At 43.0% G+C, this 20,604-nt stretch overlaps 1 protein-coding gene across 3 annotated transcripts in view; it reads left to right on the forward strand.

The window, feature by feature from the left end:
* Positions 1-5,734: 5,734 nt before the first annotated feature.
* The window catches only part of LOC129838473 (proton myo-inositol cotransporter-like), an 83,973-nt gene continuing 69,103 nt past the window's right edge, over positions 5,735-20,604 (forward strand). The window contains exons 1-2 of one of the 3 annotated variants that reach the window (XM_055905453.1): positions 5,735-6,595; positions 16,689-16,848. In XM_055905453.1, the coding sequence (XP_055761428.1) occupies positions 6,049-6,595; positions 16,689-16,848 (707 nt within the window). In that variant the 5' untranslated portion in view covers positions 5,735-6,048. The remainder of the gene's footprint in view (positions 6,596-16,688; positions 16,849-20,604) is intronic. The other 2 variants (XM_055905452.1, XM_055905454.1) reach the window with 2 other exon arrangements.

The raw sequence follows: 20,604 nt of genomic DNA on the forward strand, positions 1-20,604 counted from the left end.
ATCTTGATCGATCTGGATAGGTTGTATTTGTACTGTTTAACCATACAATTGACCCCCGGTCACTTTGCTGTGTTAATGAGCAGCATCTTTCTCCTTCAGTTTCCCGACAAGACTGCCATCAATCCCCTGTTTTTGATTTGAGTGAGTTTTGAAAGACACTATCGATATCACATCATCTATGCATATTTTTATGAATGCGGCGACTGAGTCAACGTATTCATTGATGTTATCCCTAGAGGCTACCCAAAACATATTCCAGTCTACGTGATCAAAACAGTCTTGGAGGATGGATTCTAGTTGGTCAGACCAGTGTCGTACAGACCTGATCATCGGAACTTCCCTCTTGAGTCTTTGTTTGTAGCAGGAAGGAAAAAAATTGAGTCAAGTGAGTCATGGTCAGATTTGCTGAACGGAGGACGGGAGATGGCCTTATACCCGTGACGAAAAGGCATGTAGCAGTGGTCCAGCGTAAAATCTCTGCGAGTTGGACAGTTAATGTGTTGATAGTCTGCAGTTTGTTCAGGGTCCAATAAAGATCTTTGCTACATTTTGGTGTCGGCTTGGAGTGAGACGTACACAGTCGTGGTGATAATCCCTGAGAACTCTCTCGGAAGGTAAAAAGGGCCAACACTCGAAGTAAAACAGAGATTGGCTATTTCTTAATAGATATCAGTGCTTAACACTTACTACTAATAGTTGGCTTAAATAGACATTACGGTACGACACTGAGTGTACAAAACATTAGGAACACCTGCTCTTTCCATGACATAGCCTGACCAGGTGAATCCAGGTGAAAGCTATTATCCCTTATTGATGTCACTTGTTAAATCCACTTTGATCAGTGTAGATGAAGGGGAGGAGACAGGTTCAAGAAGAATTTTTAAGACTTGAGAAAATTGCGACATGGATTGTGTGTGTGTGTCATTCAGAGATGGAACAGGCAAGAACAAATATTGAAGTGCCTTTGAACGGGGTATGGCAGTAGGTGCCAGGCACACCGGTTTGTGTCAAGAACTGAAACGCTGCTGGGTTTTTCACGCTCAACAGTTTCCAATGTGTATCAAGAATGTTCCACCACCCAAAGGACATCCAGCCAACTTGACAAAACTGTGGGAAGCACTGGAGTATTGGTGAAACTCAATATTAGGAAGGTGTTCCCAAACACACTCTGTGTATACAGTGTCAATGTTTAAACTCTGATATTTCATAATCAATGACCCAAAGCACCTACAGTTTACCTAATGTACTTCTGCACGTTCGTCATTGTTCCATTTTCCTCACCACTTCCCTGTTCACAAACAAAAGGAGATAACCTTTAACCTACATCTTACCTAATACATTGTAAGGATTCTTAATCACATTGTCCTCACCTTTTGCCAAACAAAGGGAGAAAACTATTACATCTTATGGTACAAATGAGACTAGGTGGGACATTTTACGCCTACTTGGACTTAATAGTTAGTAAGTGAAGATGTGTGAAGATGTGCAGATATTTGTGTTCAAGTTTAATTTTAAATGACAGATTAGATTGTAGTTTACACAATATCCGTTTATCACAAAATCACATTGTTTGGTCAAGTAATGGGGCTTTATTAGCCCACTGTGTTCAAAGCATTAATAGTTAATCGGTCAATGAAAGATTAAATAGTTGAAAGATTCTGCTGGATATAGTTAATCATCCCACTATAGAGGATAGTAACATCAATACGGATCTGTTGAGATATTATACACAGCAGGATGTTTTTCTGCTTTTCTCTAGAGGATGAGGCACTGTATAGGAACATCATGGGTCTGTAGGTACCTGATCCATTTGTGGTGGGGCTCCCTGCAATGGATAAAAATAACACACTTCAACACATGCATGACAGATGAAAGAACACTTTTCATCAGGTTGGCATTTATTGGGGAGACTCATGTACTAGAGGCAGTCCTGCAGGGTAGTCACTAGCTGACAGCCACAAAGTCATAAAATCTGATTTTAAACCTAACCCTGACCTTAAAAACACTGCTAACCTTATGCTTAATCCTAACATTAAATGGTTTTCATTCATTTTTACTACGTACACTACCGGTCAAAAGTTTTCGAACACCTACTCATTCAAGAGTTTTTCTTTATTTTTTACTATTTTCTACATTGTAGAATAATAGTGAAGTCATCAACACTATAAAATAACACATACAGCATCATGTAGTAACCTAAAAAGCATTAACCAAATCAAAATATATTTCATGTTTGAGATTCTTCAAATAGCCACACTTTGCCATGATGACAGCTTTACACACTCTTGTCATTCTCCCAAACAGCATCATGAGGTAGTCACCAGGAATACATTTCAATTAACAGGTGTGCCTTCTTAAAAGTTCATTGGTGGAATTTCTTTCCTTCTAAATGCGTTTGAGCCAATCATTTGTGTTGTGACAAGGTGGGGTGGTATACAGAAAATAGCCCTATTTGGTAAAAGATCAAGTCCATATTATGGCAAGAACAGCTCCAATTAGCTAAGAGAAATGGCAGTCCATCATTACTTTAAGACATGAAGATCAGTCAATCCGGAACATTTCAAGAACTTTGAAAGTTTCTTGAAGTGCAATCGCAAAAACCATCAAGCGATATGATGAAACTGGCTCTCATGAGGAGTGTCACAGGAACGGAAGACCCAGAGTTATCTTTGCTGCAGAGGATAAGTTCATTAGAGTTAACTGCACCTCAGAAATTGCAGCCCAAATAAATACTTCACAGAGTTCAAGTAACAGACACATCTCAACATCAGCTGTTCTGGGGAGACCAGGCCTTCATGGTCGAATTGCTGCAAAGACACCACTACTAAAGGACACCAATAAGAAGAAGAGACTTGCTTTGGCCAAGAAACACGAGCAATGGACATTAGACCGGTGGAAATTTGTCCTTTGGTCTGGAGTCCAAATAGGAGATTTTTGGTTCCATGAACAGATGATATCCGCATGTGTATTTCCCAGCGTAAAGCATGGAGGAGGAGGTGTTATGGTGTTGGGGTGCTTTACTGGTTGGTGATTTATTTAGAATTCAAGGCACACTCAACCAGCATGGCTACCACAGCATTCTGCAGTGATACGCCATCCCATCTGGTTTGCGCTTAGTGGGACTATCATTTGTTTTTCAACAGGACAATGACCCAACACACCTCCAGGCTGTGTAAGGGATATTTTACCAAGAAGGAGAGTGATAGAGTGCTGCATCAGATGACCTGGCCTCCACAATCCCCTGACCTCAACCAAATTGAGATTGTTTGGGATGAGTCGGTCCATAGACTTAAAGAAAAGCAGACAACAAGTGCTCAGCATATGTGGGAACTCCTTCACGACTGTTGGAAAAGCATTCCAGGTGAAGCTGGTTGAGAGAACGCCAAGAGTGTGCAAAGCTGTCATCAAGGCAAAGGGTGGCTATTTGAAGAATTTAAAGTATGAAATACATTTTGATTTGTTTAACAATTTTTTGGTTACTACATGATTCCATATGTGTTATTTCATAGTTTTGATGTCTTCACTATTATTCTACAATGTAGAAAATAATCAAAATAAAGAAAAACCCTTGAATGAGCAGGTGTGTTCAAACTTTTGACTGGTAGTCTATATATCGAGAATTTTTACTTTGCCCTGCCTCTAGGACAAGATTCCTCCAAAAAACGTCAACCTGACCGTTTAAGGTGAGAAAACCACCTGCTGAAAGTGCAAATCCCCCCCCCCCCCCCCTTCAGTAGTGTATATGACAAGACCTGTGTGTGTGTACATGTAGCCAATCATAAAAGACCTACTGCGTGCACTAGAGACACATACTGTAGGTTGTGTTCGTAAATTAAATCTGGAGTACCAGATATGGTTCTGAGTGCTCTCTGGGCTTTTGTAAATTCAGAGCTTTGTCAGATTGTCCATTCGTAAATTTAGAGCGCATTTGCTCTCGAATCATTCAGAGCGCACATTGGATGTTCTGGCCGAGGAGTAGGGTTGATCCGAGTGCTCTGGCCTCACAACGGCAGTCAAGCACCCAAGCCTACTAGCTAACTTGCTAGCTACTTCCAGATACAAATGAGAGACATCCCGATGGGGTTTGTGGTTATTGTACGGAGATTGTGACAGCCGGTTAAATGGCGTCCCTTGACAAGATAAGAACAAGATGTATGTCAGGAGAAGTGCAGTACTTTCATAAGGAGACGCATACTTGGAATACGGAGGAGGAATGGAGGGAAAAAGAGAGGCAGAGGAGGTCTAAGAGAGAGAGAGGGAGGAAGACGGTGAGCGTGGGGCGGTTAGAAACGGTGGGGAAAAGGAGATTGTTTGTTAAAGAAGAACAGTAGACAGTGTAAGCAGAGTGAGCTGAAGACAAGAGGATAAATGGAAGTGAATGAGGGAGAAGTATCAGAGGTGGTAGGTGTGGGTGAAGTTCTCGGAGCCCGAGTCTTGCACGGAGGGTCTGGATAAAGATGAGTCTGTAGGGGTGAAGTTTTTGGAAAAAGTGAGCCCTTGCCTTTTGGCTGATCCATTTGTGGTTTCAGGGTGGGTGAAAACAGAGTTGGGTGCTGTGGAGTCGGTGAGGGTAACCAGAAGTGGTCTTATAATAATTGTTTGTGTTTGTGCTGGTCAGAGGGAGAAGGCGCTTGGCGTTAAACGAATGGGGGCAAGACCTTTGAATTGTTTCGCTCTCAAGAATAGGGTACCACTGAAAGGAGTGATTACTGGGGTTGCAGTAAATGTAAAAGTTGACCAACTGAAGGGGAAGATTCCCGGTGTTTGTGATGCTCGTCGTTTGGTGCGACACAGACAGCGTGGCGAGAGTGGTGAAACAGAAGAGTCAAAAAAAGATTAAGATGGGCAAAAGAACACAGACACTGGACAGAGGAACTCTGCCGAGAAGGCCAGCATCCCGGAGTCGCCTCTTCATTGTTGACGTTTGAAGGAAGTCTGAAGGAAGAATGCTTTGAATTGATTTCCCTCAGTCATTGGGTGCATTTTTTGTCACACTCGCTTCTAACAAGTCCTTGTGTTGATAAATCTTCCACCAACTAGACATTATGAAACATAAAATAGGTCCCACAAAATTACAATTAAAAAGGGAAAAAACGGAGTTGTTTAAATGACAGGGCATATACCCACTACTTGCATACAGTAAACCACTCTACACTGTAACAAGCATTTCAGTTCATATAATTGAAATATTGAGGTTTGCCCTGAAGAGGGCACACCATCACTGCATTTGCATTTGCTGAGGAGAAAAGCAAATGGGAAAGATATGGGGATATTACAGGTGTAGGTGGATATTTTTTTACACATTGCACATCTTGCTATTTCAAATAGTTAGACGACACAATATCACTGGATTAATGAAAGACCACATTATATAGGCTAATGATTTATAATCTTGTGGAAATGTAGCCTACAGTATAACCAAGCTGAATAGAATAAAATAAATTGAATGCTATGATACCAGAAATATCCTACAATCACATCGAAATCCATTTTTGTAGACATTGCCCAACATAGGCTTACAAAAATATTGCCAAACATATTGAATTGATAACATGATTATGGCCGTGTTGGAGACGATCAAAACCGCAATGTATCATTGGTAAATTGTGATGGACTGACTGATCTACAACTAATAACGAGTCGTTATTTATGATGCAAGGTGATTTGTAAATCAGTCAGACACCTACAGTCCTTTTGATTATCTGGAACACGGCCAGTGTCTAGATGGCAGCTTGCAGGAGAGCAATACCTTTACGTCAGAGCGACGCTGGCAATGACGAACACACCAGCTCTCCTCCATGCCATACCTTCTTCGGCTCCAAAAAAATTGAGAGAGAGAGAAGCCCTCATCAGTACCACTGTGATGACACTTCTGTAGCCTGTGACCACGGGTACAGACCAACTTCTGTCAACTTGAACGATCAATAATTAACGTTTTTTGGACCACATTTGCTCGACTGAGAACAACAAACAACTCTTACTCTTAACAACTAACTAACCAACCAACTACAGTCCTGTGAACATTTCGTGTGCGCGTTTGTTTCCCTTATGTCCCGAAAATCGAGCGACAATGACTATAGTCTTCGTAGTATGAGCAACCTGATGGGTGAGAGGAGGAAGAAAGTGAACGATGACGGAGAGCGGAGCCTCATCAAAGCTCCGTCCAGCGCGAGCATCAACAGCCAGGCTGTCCCTGCCAATGCCGCTACCGCCACCACCACCGGGGACCTGGAGAGAGAGGCGCGTAAACAGTTCCACCAAGATGTCACACCTGGGTTTGTTTATGTTCTGGCCGCGTTCTCCGCGCTGGGTGGCTTTCTGTTCGGCTATGACACCGGGGTAATCTCGGGAGCGATGCTCCTGCTCAAGAGGGAGATGAATCTCAGCGCCCTATGGCAGGAGGTTCTGATCTCTAGTACTGTGGCTGCCGCCGCGCTGTCCGCGTTTGCCGGCGGGTTCTTGAACGGAGTTTTCGGGCGCAGGGTCTGCATCCTCCTGGCTAGTTTCATCTTCACATCTGGGGGAATAGTGCTTAGCGCAGCTCCCGATAAGGTGGTTCTCCTGGTCGGACGTCTCATTGTCGGGCTTGGACTTGGTAAGGTGTCTCCTTAGTTTCTGCAACTTTTCACTTGTTTACTTATCTCGTTCACAAGACAATTAGCCTGGGGATGAGATGACTTGTTTACAGGTAGGGTAACAAAAATATAATTGCTGACACAAAAAAAAACGAACTTTGGTGAGAATGTGGAAACAGAAAATAAATGAACATGGTTGACAAGTCTTTAGTTATTAAAATACAAATTCTAGAAAAGGGGCGTCTTGCCCAACTATTGGGGCAGAATGCCCCTCCCTATGGAGCAACGGCCCGCTGAAAATGTGTGCGTTAAAATCCATTTAATCCGTTTTATTTAGTCACTTTTTAGTAATTGACTCTAGAAAACTAGTTATATTTTATTAGACCAATCAAATATTGAAACAAAATGGCATTGCACATCTCACTATTAATAACCTATGATGAGGTTTTAATGTAAGCCTAAAACTCTATTTTAGGCTTACATTAAAACCTTTTTTCTTTTCTTTTTTTCTTTTTTTACATCACCTGCACATTCTCTTAAATCCCAGCAGATGCTAGCTCATGCTAACTAACTAGCTAACTCACATTCCTACTCAAAATAAACGTTTCTAAAGATACTGTATGATTTATTTGAAGATAATGTTTGATTTATAACCTCCAGGTTCACCTGAAATGTGCTTACATTAATGCTAGAAACAAATTCCCAACCTAAAAGGGGTAAAATGTCCCTGGGGTTTTCAGGGGTTTACATATAGAATATTAGAGGGGGCGTTTAGCTATAGGGCCTAAATGCTATTGGTCAGATTTTTGCAACCAATCACATCATGTGTGGTGTCCTATTGTGATTGGTCCCTGAGCCTATATGAAGCCATTTTGAAATATAGAAAAGTCTCTTCCTTTTTCATCTGTACAACCAACACAGAAGGCCAGAACCTAAAATGTAGTCTGTCATCCAGAGATTAGTAAAACCTTTATGAAGGTCAAGGACCAAAATGCATATGTTTTACTTTTAACAAAAAATAAGCTCCTTTATCAACAGATAGTTGTTGAATTTACTCTTCACTTCAGGCTAATCTCATTCACCTAGAGTAAGGATGAGGTTATCTGTGTACGGGTAAGCCTAGTTTATTACACTCAGACAGTTTAGGTTACCATCATCAGAAGGCAACTAACGTGCATGCATGACAGCACATGCCTTGTAGACTACAGTATGTTGATTGGCAAACCTAATACAAAACTGAGAAAGTTTACTTCATAGGGATAGTCAATACTTTATTTAGCTGTATACCAAAGCAATAATCAAACTAGAAGTTGCTAACTTCATCCCACTACTTTGAGACTGGCTTGTTGTCAGGGTTACTGATATCTGACTGCAGTGCCTAGGCCTATGGTATTTTTGGAGGTAGAAGGCTTTTGCAAGATTTCACACTGTTTGGCATTCAATGAGAATTCGATGTACCGAAGGTATTTATAGCAACCTCTGGGTGACTCGTAGTCTTGATGTTGCCTTTGATTGGAAATGAAGATTGGCCTGTCATGCTCAGTAGAATAATGTTCATAGTATGGAGTTACTTTGGGCATTCAAATCATGTAGTGGTGAAGTAGTGTGCCATGCTTGGAAGTCATCACTGTTAAGCCTTGTCTTAATTCTTGGCTTCATTGAGCACAACAAGTGGAGGAATGGACTAAGGGTGCTATGCTTTGTGTGTTTTTGCTGTTTGAGTGAACTAGTCATAGGGATTAGCCAATCTTTGTTTTTGACACCAATTAATAGACCCAGAGAGTAAGCCTGGGCAAATATGAATGAGCCTTTTATCTTTCAAAAACTGCTCTCTCTCTCTCACACACACACACACACACACACACACACACACACACACACACACACACACACACACACACACACACACACACACACACACACACACACACACACACACACACACACACACACACACACACACACACACAGTAGACTTTCACTCTCTTCTCGCTCAATATTACCCCTCAGACACATCAATCTTCCAAAACAAATTCAATAGTTAGTATTTTCCAAAGATTGAAAGAAGCAGTTTATCCGGCCATCAAAATAGTTAATTGATCGGGTCACACGGGTTACATTTGCCTCTCCATCTCTAGGCATTGGCTTTATGTCTGCTCATGCATTACTCATTTTGATGCCAAACCCACCGCTGGTGTGTGTGGCTAAAGAGCTCTATTTTCATCAACAAATGTAAATGCCTGGAGTATGCTAAACAGCACTGTCACTTGGATTGGAACCGGTGCCTTGGTCAGATGACATGAAAATAGAGCTCTTGGGCCACACACACCAGCGGTGGGTTTGGCATCAAAATGAGTAATGCATGAGCAGACATAAAGCCAATGCCTAGAGCTCTTGGGTTTGGCATTGAATTGAGAATGCATGAGCATAAGGCTGCATATTTATTGTAAAAGATAGTGGACGTTTGATGCTATGGAGCTATTTTGCTCCCACATGTATATCAAGGATCTGGAAGGATTATGTAAGGAGAAAGGGTCTAAGATCCCTCCCATTTTAGGAAAAAGGATTAATGTCATTATCCTCGCAAGGTTAAGGTATTGAAAGGTATTGAAAACAGGGGTGTGAGAAAAACAATTATTACTTGTTAATTTCTCTGAGAAATTGAATTAGTATAACATAATATAATTTCCCTTTTTTTTAGCATACAATATACAAGTATATACAAGTACAAGTCAAAAGTTTGGACACACCTACTCATTCAAGAGTTTTTCTTTATTTTTACAATTTTCTACATTGTAGAATAATAGTGAAGACATCAAAACTATAAAATAACACATATGGAATCATGTAGTAACCAAAAAAGTGTTAAACAAATCAAAATATATTTTATACTTGATGACAGCTTTATACACTTTTGGTATTCTCTCAACCAGCTTCATGAGGTAGTCACCTTGAATGCATTTAAAATAACAGGTGTACCTTCTTAAAAGTTAATTTGTAGAATTTTTTCCCCTTCTAAATGCGTTTGAGCCAATCCGTTATGTTGTGACATGGTGCGGTGGTATACAGCCTATTTGGTAAAAGACTGAGTCCAAGTTATGGCAAGAACAGCTCAAATAAGCAAAGAAAAACGACTGCCCATCATTACTTTAAGACATGAAGGTCAGTCAATCCAGAACATTTCAAAAACATTGAAAGTTTCTTCAAGTGCAGTCGCAAAACCCATCAAGTGCTATGATGAACTGGCTCTCATGAGGACCACCACAAGAAAGGAAGACCCAGAGTTACCTCTGCTGCAGAGGATAAGTTCATTAGAGTTAAATGCACCTCAGAAATTGCAGCCCAAATAAATACTTCACAGAGTTCAACTAACAGACACATCTCAACATCAACTGTTCAGAGGAGACCAGGCCTTCATGGTCGAATTGCTGCAAAGAAACCAGTAATAAAGGACACCAATAAGAAGAAGAGACTTGTTTGGGCCGAGAAACACGAGCAATGGACATTAAACTGGTGGAAATGAGTCCAAATTTGAGATTCTAAGTTCCAACCGCCGTGTCTTTGTGAGACGCAGAGTAGGTGAACAGATGATCTCCTCATGTGTGGTTGCCACCGTGAAGCATGGAGGAAGAGGTGTGATAGTGTGGGGGTGCTTTGCTGGTGACACTGTCAGTGATTTATTTAGAATTCAAGGCACACTTAAGCAGCATTCTGCAGCGATACGCCATCTCATCTGGTTTTTGCTTAGTGGGACTATCATTTGTTTTTCAACAGGACAATGACCCAACACTCCTCCAGGCTGTGTAAGGGCTATTTGACCAAGAAGGAGAGTGATGGAGGGCTGCATAAAATTACCTGTCCTCCACAATTACCCAACCTCAACCCAATTGAGATGGTTTGGGATGAGTTGGACCGCAGAGTGAAGGAAAAGCAGCCAAAAGTGCTCAGCATATGTGTGAAGCATTCCAGGTGAAGCTGGTTGAAGAATGCCAAGAGTGTGCAAAGCTGTTATTCTACTTTGAAGAATCTCAAATATAAAATGTATTTTGATTTGTTTAACACTTTTTTGGTTACTATATGATTCCGTTATTTTATATTTTTGATGTCTTCACTATTATTCTACAATGTAGAAAATAGTACAAATAAAGAAAAACCCTTAACTTTTGACTGGTACTGTACCTCAGTATTATATACAGTCATTTTTGCTCATCTTTATCAAGTGTGTCAATAATTTCAGACCCCACTGTATTCCGAGCGTACCCTGTCACACGTCCAATCACATTTACATGACGGCAGGCTGGGCTCGTCATAACTTTAATTGCTTAGCATTTCTGAGGGAAGGTCATTCTTGCCGTTTGTCAGGAGAAGGCAGAAATGCATACCTTTGACTGGTCTTTAACACAAGCCTGGGGTTTGGTTCATCTTACCATCTTGAGACAATTATTGGTGAGTTGACCTTTAGGTGGACACATTGGAGAGCTGTGTAGAGTCCCAAATGGCACCATATTCCCTTCATAGTGCACTACTTTTGACCAGGGCCTATATGGCTCTGGTCAATAATGAACTAAATAGGGACTAGGCTGCCATTTGGGATGCATACTTGTTCTGTGGTATGTCTATAAGGCACAGAATGATGATGATCTGTTTCTGTTAAGTGATATTGTCCGTTTTATTATTGACAAACAGGTATTTATTGACCAACAACATTGAAGTCAATGTCCTAATTTGATCTCAATCATAACATATCGTAACTGAATTTAAAAAATGACTTGACAGATAGAACTCAATTTAATGATGGTGTTAAATCAGGTTTTGTGGATATTACGAAAGGTGTCCTGTAGGGGTCGAGTCCTGTACATCTTTATGTTTACACTAACAATATTGACTTGTATGCCGATGATGCTGTTGTGTATACTGTCGCCCCCACGGTTGACCAGGCTGTCTCTGATCTACAGTCTGCTTTCATTGTGTAACGGCGGTCCTCCTCCTCTTCTACCGAAAAGGAGGAGTAGTGATCGAACCAAGGCGCAGTGGAGTTTGAACACATATTTATTAAACAAAACACGAACTTAATTAAACTAACAAAACAACAAACGGTGTAGACAGACCTAGACGACGAACTTAAATGAAACAAGAAAAACGCACGAATAGGGAACAGACTACATAAACCGAACAAACCGTAACAGTCCCGTATGGTGCAAACAATTACACAGACACGGAAGACAATCACCCACAACGAACACTGTGACAACGCCTACCTAAATATGACTCTTAATTAGAGGAACGCCAAACACCTGCCTCTAATTAAGAGCCATACCAGGCAACCCAAAACCAACACAGAAACAGAAAACATAGAATGCCCACCCAACCTCACGTCCTGACTAACTAACACACATAACAAACTAACATAAATAGGTCAGGAACGTGACACATTGCTTCACAGAAAAAACCTTATTGACCTGAAATGAGTACTGAATGCAGGTAAAACTAAGTATATGTTGTTCCCTAGAGCACATAAAAATAAGTGTGATGTTTTAAGACTTTTGCATATTGATGTGTTAGTTAAGAAGCTGAGCGTAAAAATGGTCTTCCTCTATAGAAATAGGTCCTGCCTCTCGCTAAGTAGTAGAAAGCAGATGATTCTGTCAACGCTCCTATCGGTCCTGGACTATGACATCATCTATATGAACGCAGCTGCCACTTCATTAAAACTGTTAGATGCAGTTTATCATAGAGCATTGCACTTTCTTACAGGTGACAATTTTAGTAGTCATCACTGCAGTCTCTACCAGACAGTTGGTTGGCCCTCTGTGATGTCACCTAGGTTACATTGCACAATACATTGCTATGTTTTCATTTATTAAGCCCTTTTACATTAAGTCCCACTGTACCTAACAGCATTACTAGACTTTAGACAAAATGTTACCACACCCCATCTCGGGGATGGCTAACTCTGGAAATTCCTTTGGTCTCTACTCTAATGTTCTTAAATGTTATGTTGTGGTGCCTCTAGGTGAATTCAGAAAGCTGATTGAGGGCCTTATTACTGATGAATGTGTTTGTATTTTATTACCATGTTTTTCTTTCTTGCAATTTGTATTGATATTTTGATGTGTGTATTTTCTGTCATTTATGTAATTCAGGGCTCATCTGTAAAAGAGACCTTGGTCTCAGTATGACTCCTTGATCAAATAAAGGTTAAAAAAAATACGATTTTGGATGGGATATTTCAGTCTGATCCTGAAAATCCATGACGCCTATTGCAGTACCATGCACTTTTTGTATTATAGAGAGTGCTGCTAGTCCTCCATTGAAACCCACATTGTGGGTTTCAATGACTTCCACATGGTGACTACTTGCTATAAATAGACAGTCTTTGACACATGATGCTAGTTCGTTCAGGATAGTGTGTGCCGCTGTCCTTGGTCCTGAAAGGAGAGGTCATTATAATGGATGGCTGTGACTGTGGCCGTGGCTGTGAGAGTCTTGGTGCTGGTGGACTCCACATGTGTCTGAGAACTGAGTAGAGGCCTGGGGAGACCAGAAGGACTGACTAAAGGCTGTCGCTGATAACAAGAGAAGGAGGGAGTGATGGGGAGGAAAGGAGGGCTAGGGCTCTACCACTCTCTCAGAATCCGCCCTGCAAACCGGGAACATTCCTAAAACATTAGCTAAGATTTACATTAAGTTCTAGTTATTCTGGGCATACACTACACAACTTCTAAAATCTTAACAACTTGGATGTGCTCACATTTCCAGATTTTCTTGTCCCAAATCTTTAATTCCGTCCATCCTCAACCACAGGACTGTGGTGCTCACATTACATGATGATTCACTAATTGATCTTGCACTGCATTTCTCATTTGTTGTAGGAAAAAAAATGCCAACACGCAAACTGTGCACGTTAGTATGTGCAGAAACATAAAAAAAGAGACGTGATCGCAGAATATTGACTTTAAATGATGATGATATGAAATGATCTTCTTGGTTTGTCTGACTCAAAGGTAATATTGAAAAGACAGTTGTGTTCTGTCCACAGCTCCACCAATCTGTCTTCCGTCACCTCGGTCCACATGGTGTGTTGTTGCTGTCCACTTCACCGGTATTGTTTTGGTCTCACATGCTGAGTGCTCATTGGCTTTTGGCAGTGGTCCCTGCCCAATCGCGTCATAGCACTTCTCATACTGCAAGGTGCACAACCAACATTTCTGATGTCGGAAAATGATCGGGACATCCAACAGGGGTCTGGAAAACGGAACAGCCATCATCCGTGCGTCCTTGACCCGCTCTAACTAGGTGTGTCCTGATCCTATACCAAATTCATAGGATTTCACCCCGATCATGAACATTGTCTAGGATGGCAAAAACGTGCCGAATTTGTGCCCAAATTGTGCCCAAATTGTGTAGTGTATGTCCTGCATTAGGGTTTTATCTAACATTAGGATAACATCCCAAAAACATTCTCTCTCTCTCTCTCTCTCTCTCTCTCTCTCTCTCTCTCTCTCTCTCTCTCTCTCTCTCTCTCTCTCTCTCTCTCTCTCTCTCTGCCTCTCTCTGCCTCTCTCTCCTTTATTTTAATCCACATTAAAAACTTTGCAAGATAATAAACGCTCCAATACTCTTAATTCCATTCACAACCACGCGTTTGGTTCAGTTATTTGTTCTGCTCTCTGCATGTGTGTGATGAAAATAAAATGACTAACATGTCAAATGTGATATGTAGAGGAGCAGCCTTTGACAGAAGAGCAAACAGAGTTGAACCCTTTATCGATGTCGAAGCACGCTCAGCTCTAGTTGTTTACTTGGCGGTGTTACCCACGGGAGCGACTGGGTATGCATGCTTTTGCTCCAGCCCTGCCTTAACACACCTGACTGAAATAGTAAACTAATCAAGGCCGTCACTCTGAGTCTGGACCATGATCAGCTGAATCAGGTGTGTTCGGCTACTGCAGGGCCGGAGCAATCTGCACACCTAATAACTCTACAGGTGTAGTTGGAAACTCTATCAACCACACCTCTAGGATTGGTCACCCCAGGTGTGTACCGTATGAGCGGCAACCCTAGGGCCCCTTTAACAGTCTGGGTAAAAAGAAGAAGAATAAAATGCCAATAAAACGTCTCGTGTCTCCCAGATATTGATTAACCCCAGCCGGTGTCGTATAACGGCGAGGTTGCATGGCGAAGCAAGCGGTTCCCATGGTAACAGGTAGCTACGTCGTCTGCCGGGCAACTGGAGGAGAGACAGGAAGCAGTGCACTCTGAGTGCTATAAATAGTCCCTTATCGGTGTGGCGCAGAGCGGTGATGTCACGGGCCCTTGTCAGATGAATCCGGGCAAACACATGTTGTTTGTTCTAGCAGTCAGTGTAAATATGTAGTCGTTTTGGCATGGTCTGTGGCTGCAGCAGCTGACAACAACACTGACTTACATGCTATATAGGCTACAGTATCTCTGATGTAGTGGATGCACTTGAGATATATGTTGTAGATCTGGTTATAGAGATGACAGATGTTGTGGTTGATGTTGTTTAGTCTGTCAGACATGATTGATGTTGTGCACATTGATGAGGGCTCTTTAGTGCCCTAATGGCTAGTGTGTGATTGGTGCAGCAGCTCTGTGGTTGAGTGTTTTGATTGGTCAGGTTCTCTAGATGAGAGATGTGGCTGTCACACCCTGACCATGGAGAGCCCTTGGTTCTCTATGGTGTAGTGGGTCGGGGCGTGACTAGGGGGTGTTCTAGTTTATATCTTCTATGTTGGTGTTTTTGTATGTTCCCAATTAGAGGCAGCTGGTAATCGTGGCCTCTAATTGGGGATCATATTTAGGTAGCCGTTTTCCCACCTGAGGTAAGGGGGATATTGTTAGTTTGTGTATGCGCTTGTGACACTACGACTTCACGTTCTTTGTAAGTTTTGTTGTTCTGTTTCTAGTTTCACTGAAATTAAGATGTGGAACACAACACACGCTGCGCCTTGGTCCGCTCATTTTGAAGAACGTTACAGAATATCCCACCAACAAAGGACCAAGCAGCGTGTAAATGAGGTAAAGGAGTTTTGGACTTGGGAGGACACGAGACCCTTCCCTGGCGGGAGTCGCCAAGGAGCATAGGGGGACAGCGACGGCGCTGGGGACCGCTGCTAGGGAAACCCCAAGATTTTTTTGGGGGGGGGGCACATAAAGCTGGCGGCTGATCAGAGGGAAGAGACCGTCAGGGAGGCAATGGAGAAGTTGGGAGAGAGAGAGAGATGAGAGAGATGTTGTGCAAGTGTGTTCTGCTCAACATACGACCAGAGGATCCAGCAGTCTGGTGAATCCTGTGCCAGCTCCCCGCACTCGCCCTGAAGAGCGGGGCACCAGTCCGGTGCCACAGAAACTCCAAGATTTTTTTGGGGGGGGACACATGGGGCGGTCGGCTGGGCAGAGGAGAGAGCCAGAGACCGTCTGGCAGTCGATAGAGGAGTTTAATGAGATATACCGGAGAGAGGAATTAGCGAGGAGTATGCTGCAGTGCAGTCGCCCTGAAGTACGTGTCACCAGTCCGGTGCCACCTGTGCTGGCTCCACGCACCAGGCCTCCAGTGCGCCTCCCCAGTCCGGTACGTCCTGTGCCAGCTCCCTGCACACGCCCTGAAGTGCATGTCACCAATCCGGTGCCACTTGTTTGTGTATGTGCTTGTGACCCTACGACTTCACGTTCTTTGTAGTTTTGTTGTTTTGTTTCTAGTTTCACTGAAATAAAGATGTGGAACCCAACACAACCCTTGGTCCGCTCATTTTGAAGAACGTGACAGTGGCTGAGGACACTCAGATTCCACTTGATTGTGGAGAGGATATGTTGTTTCATGCATAACTCAGACCCTATACCATTGATGTTGAATTAGGCAAACCAGTGTACTGATCATAAAAGCTGAATTTGCACTTATCCATAAACTTTGACTGTACTGTATGCTCTGGGGTGAAGTTTCCCCTAGGTGCAGATCTAGTATCAGCTTCCCCTCCCCCAATGCTAAACTGATGCGAGATTAGCGTCTAGGGGCATCTTCACCCTACACTGTCCGGTCCTACACTCCTCATTGTGTCTTCCCTATTCCTCTGCCCCATCCCACATGAGTAGGTATTGCGTCCATGACGGTGCCAGTGTACATAGCTGAGACGTCTCCCCCCCACCTGAGAGGCCAGCTGGTGACAGTAAACACACTGTTCATCACGGGAGGCCAGTTTACTGCCAGCATCATAGATGGAGCCTTCAGTTACCTACGCCACGATGGATGGAGGTGAGACAATTGCTCTACATGCCTCATCTTTGAATATCTAAAAAATATCTCATTTATCCCCATTTTCTTTTTCTTTAGGGGGTAGATAAGCTTTAATAGTACAGATAGATTGTAGATTCCATCAATATAATTGTCTGCATAATTTCCAATCCCCCATATATTTTTGGGTAAATATATATACACTGTATACAGTTGAAGTCGGAAGTTTACACACACATTGGTTGGAGTCATTAAAACTCGTTTTTCAACCACTCCACAAATGTCTTGTGCATGACACAAGTAATTCTTCCAAGAATTGTTTACAGACAGATTATTTCCTTTTATAATTCACTGTATCACAATTCCAGTGGGTCAGAAGTTTACATACACTAAGTTGACAGCTTGGAAAATTCCAGAAAATTATGTCATGGCTTTAGAAGCTCCTGATAGGCAAATTGACATCAATTGAGTCAATTGGAGGTGTACCTGTGGATGTATTTCAAGGCCTACCTTCAAACTCAGTGCCTCTTTGCTTGACATCATGGGAAAATCCACAAGTCTGGTTCATCCTTGGGAGCAATTTCCAAATGCCTGAAGATACCACGTTCATCTGCACAAACAATAGTACGCAAGTATAAACACCATGGAACCACGCAGCCATCATATCGCTCAGGAAGGAGACACGTTCTGTCTCCTAGAGATGAACGTACTTTGATGCAAAACGTGCAAATCAATCCCAGAACAACAGCAAAGGACCTTGTGAAGATGCTGGAGGAAACAGGTGCAAAAGTATCTATATCCACAGTAAAACAAGTCTTATATCGACATAACCTGAAAGGCCATTCAGCAAGGAAGAAGCACCGCTCCAAAACCGCCATAAAAAAGCCAGACTACGGTGTGCAACTGCACATGGTGACAAAGATCGTACTGTTTGGAGAAATGTCCTCTGGTCTGATGAAACAAAAATAGAACTGTTTGGCCATAATGCTAGCTAAGTCCCAGTACAGAGACAAAATTGAGTCGCAATTCAACAGCTCAGACACAAGAGGTATGTGGCAGGGTCTACAGTCAATCACGGATTACAAAAAGAAAACCAGCCCCGTCGCGGACCAGGATGTCTTGCTCCCAGACAGGCTTAATAACTTTTTTGCTCGCTTTGAGGACAATACAGTGCCACTGACACGGCCCGCTACCAAAACCTGCGGGCTCTCCTTCACTGCAGCCGAGGTGAGTAAAACATTTAAACGTGTTAACCCTCGCAAGGCTGCAGGCCCAGACGGCATTCCCAGCCGCGTCCTCAGAGCATGCGCAGACCAGCTGGCTGGTGTGTTTACGGACATATTCAATCAATCCTTATCCCAGTCTGCTGTTCCCACATGCTTCAAGAGGGCAACCATTGTTCCTGTTCCCAAGAAAGCTAAGGTAACTGAGCTAAACGACTACCGCCCCGTAGCACTCACTTCCGTCATCATGAAGTGCTTTGAGAGACTAGTCAAGGACCATATCACCTCCACCCTACCGGACACCCTAGACCCACTCCAATTTGCTTACCGACCCAATAGGTCCACAGACGACGCAATCGCAACCACACTGCACACTGCCCTAACCCATCTGGACAAGAGGAATACCTATGTGAGAATGCTGTTCATCGACTACAGCTCAGCATTTAACACCATAGTACCCTCCAAACTCGTCATCAAGCTCGAGACCCTGGGTCTCGACCCCGCCCTGTGCAACTGGGTCCTGGACTTCCTGACGGGCCGCCCCCAGGTGGTGAGGGTAGGTAACAACATCTCCACCCCGCTGATCCTCAACACTGGGGCCCCACAAGGGTGCGTTCTGAGCCCTCTCCAGTACTCCCTGTTCACCCACGACTGCGTGGCCATGCACGCCTCCAACTCAATCATCAAGTTTGCGGATGACACTACAGTGGTAGGCTTGATTACCAACAACGACGAGACGGCCTACAGGGAGGAGGTGAGGGCCCTCGGAGTGTGGTGTCAGGAAAATAACCTCACACTCAACGTCAACAAAACAAAGGAGATGATTGTGGACTTCAGGAAACAGCAGAGGGAGCACCCCCCCTATCCACATCGACGGGTCAGTAGTGGAGAAGGTGGAAAGTTTTAAGTTCCTCGGTGTACACATCACGGACAAACTGAATTGGTCCACCCACACAGACAGCGTTGTGAAGAAGGCGCAGCAGCGCTTCTTCAACCTCAGGAGGCTGAAGAAATTCGGCTTGTCACCAAAAGCACTCACAAACTTCTACAGATGCACAATCGAGAGCATCCTGTCGGGCTGTATCACCGCCTGGTACGGCAACTGCTCCGCTCACAACCGTAAGGCTCTCCAGAGGGTAGTGAGGTCTGCACAACGCATCACCGGGGGCAAACTACCTGCCCTCCAGGACACCTACACCACCCGATGTCACAGGAAGGCCATAAAGATCATCAAGGACAACAACCACCCAAGCCACTGCCTGTTCACCCCGCTATCATCCAGAAGGCGAGGTCAGTACAGGTGCATCAAAGCAGGGACCGAGAGACTGAAAAACAGCTTCTATCTCAAGGCCATCAGACTGTTAAACAGCCACCACTAACATTTAGCGGCCGCTGCCAACATACTGACTCAACTCCAGCCACTTTAATAATGGGAATTGATGCAAATTATGTAAAAATGTACCACTAGCCACTTTAAACAATGCCACTTAATAAAATGTTTACATACCTTACATTACTCATCTCATATGTATATGTATATACTGTACTCTATATCATCTACTGCATCTTGCCATCTCTATGTAATACATGTATCACTAGCCACTTTAAACTATGCCACTTTATGTTTACATACCCTACATTACTCATCTCATATGTATATACTGTACTCTATACCATCTACTGCATCTTGCCTATGCCGTTCTGTACCATCACTCATTCATATATCTTTATGTACATATTCTTTATCCCTTTACACTTGTGTGTATAAGGTAGTAGTTGTGGAATTGTTAGGTTAGATTACTTGTTGGTTATTACTGCATTGTCGGAACTAGAAGCACAAGCATTTCGCTACACTCGCATTAACATCTGCTAACCATGTGTATGTGACAAATACAATTTGATTTGATTTGATTTGATAATGACCATTGTTATGTTTGGAGGAAAAAGGGGGAGGCTTGCAAGCCGAAGAACACCATCCCAACCGTGAAGCACGGGGGTGGCAGCATCATGTTGTGGGGGTGCTTTGCTGCAGGAGGGACTGGTGCACTTCACAAAATAGATGGCATCATGAGGGGGGGAAAATATGTGGATATATTGAAGCAACATCTCAAGACATCAGTCAGGAAGTTAAAGCTTGGTTGTAAATGGGTCTTCCAAATGGACAATGACCCCAAGCATACTTCCAAAGTTGTGGCAAAATGGCTTAAGGACAACAAAGTCAAGGTATTGGAGTGGCCATCACAATGCTCTGACCTCAATCCTATAGAAAATGTTTGGGCAGAACTGAACAAGCATGTGCGAGCAAGGAGGCCTACAAACCTGACTCAGTTACACCAGCTCTGTCAGGAGGAATGGGCCAAAATTCACCCATCTTATTGTGGGAAGCTTGTGGAAGGCTACCAGAAACGTTTGACCCAAGTTAAACACTTTAAAGGCAATGCTACCAAATACTAATTGAGTGTATGTAAACTTCTGACCCGCTGGGAAAGTGATGAAAGAAATAAAAGCTGAAATAAATCATTCTCTCTACCATTATTCTGACATTTCACATTCT

This window comes from Salvelinus fontinalis, chromosome 39, assembly GCF_029448725.1.
Source record: "Salvelinus fontinalis isolate EN_2023a chromosome 39, ASM2944872v1, whole genome shotgun sequence".
NCBI classification, from domain to species: Eukaryota; Metazoa; Chordata; class Actinopteri; order Salmoniformes; family Salmonidae; genus Salvelinus; species Salvelinus fontinalis.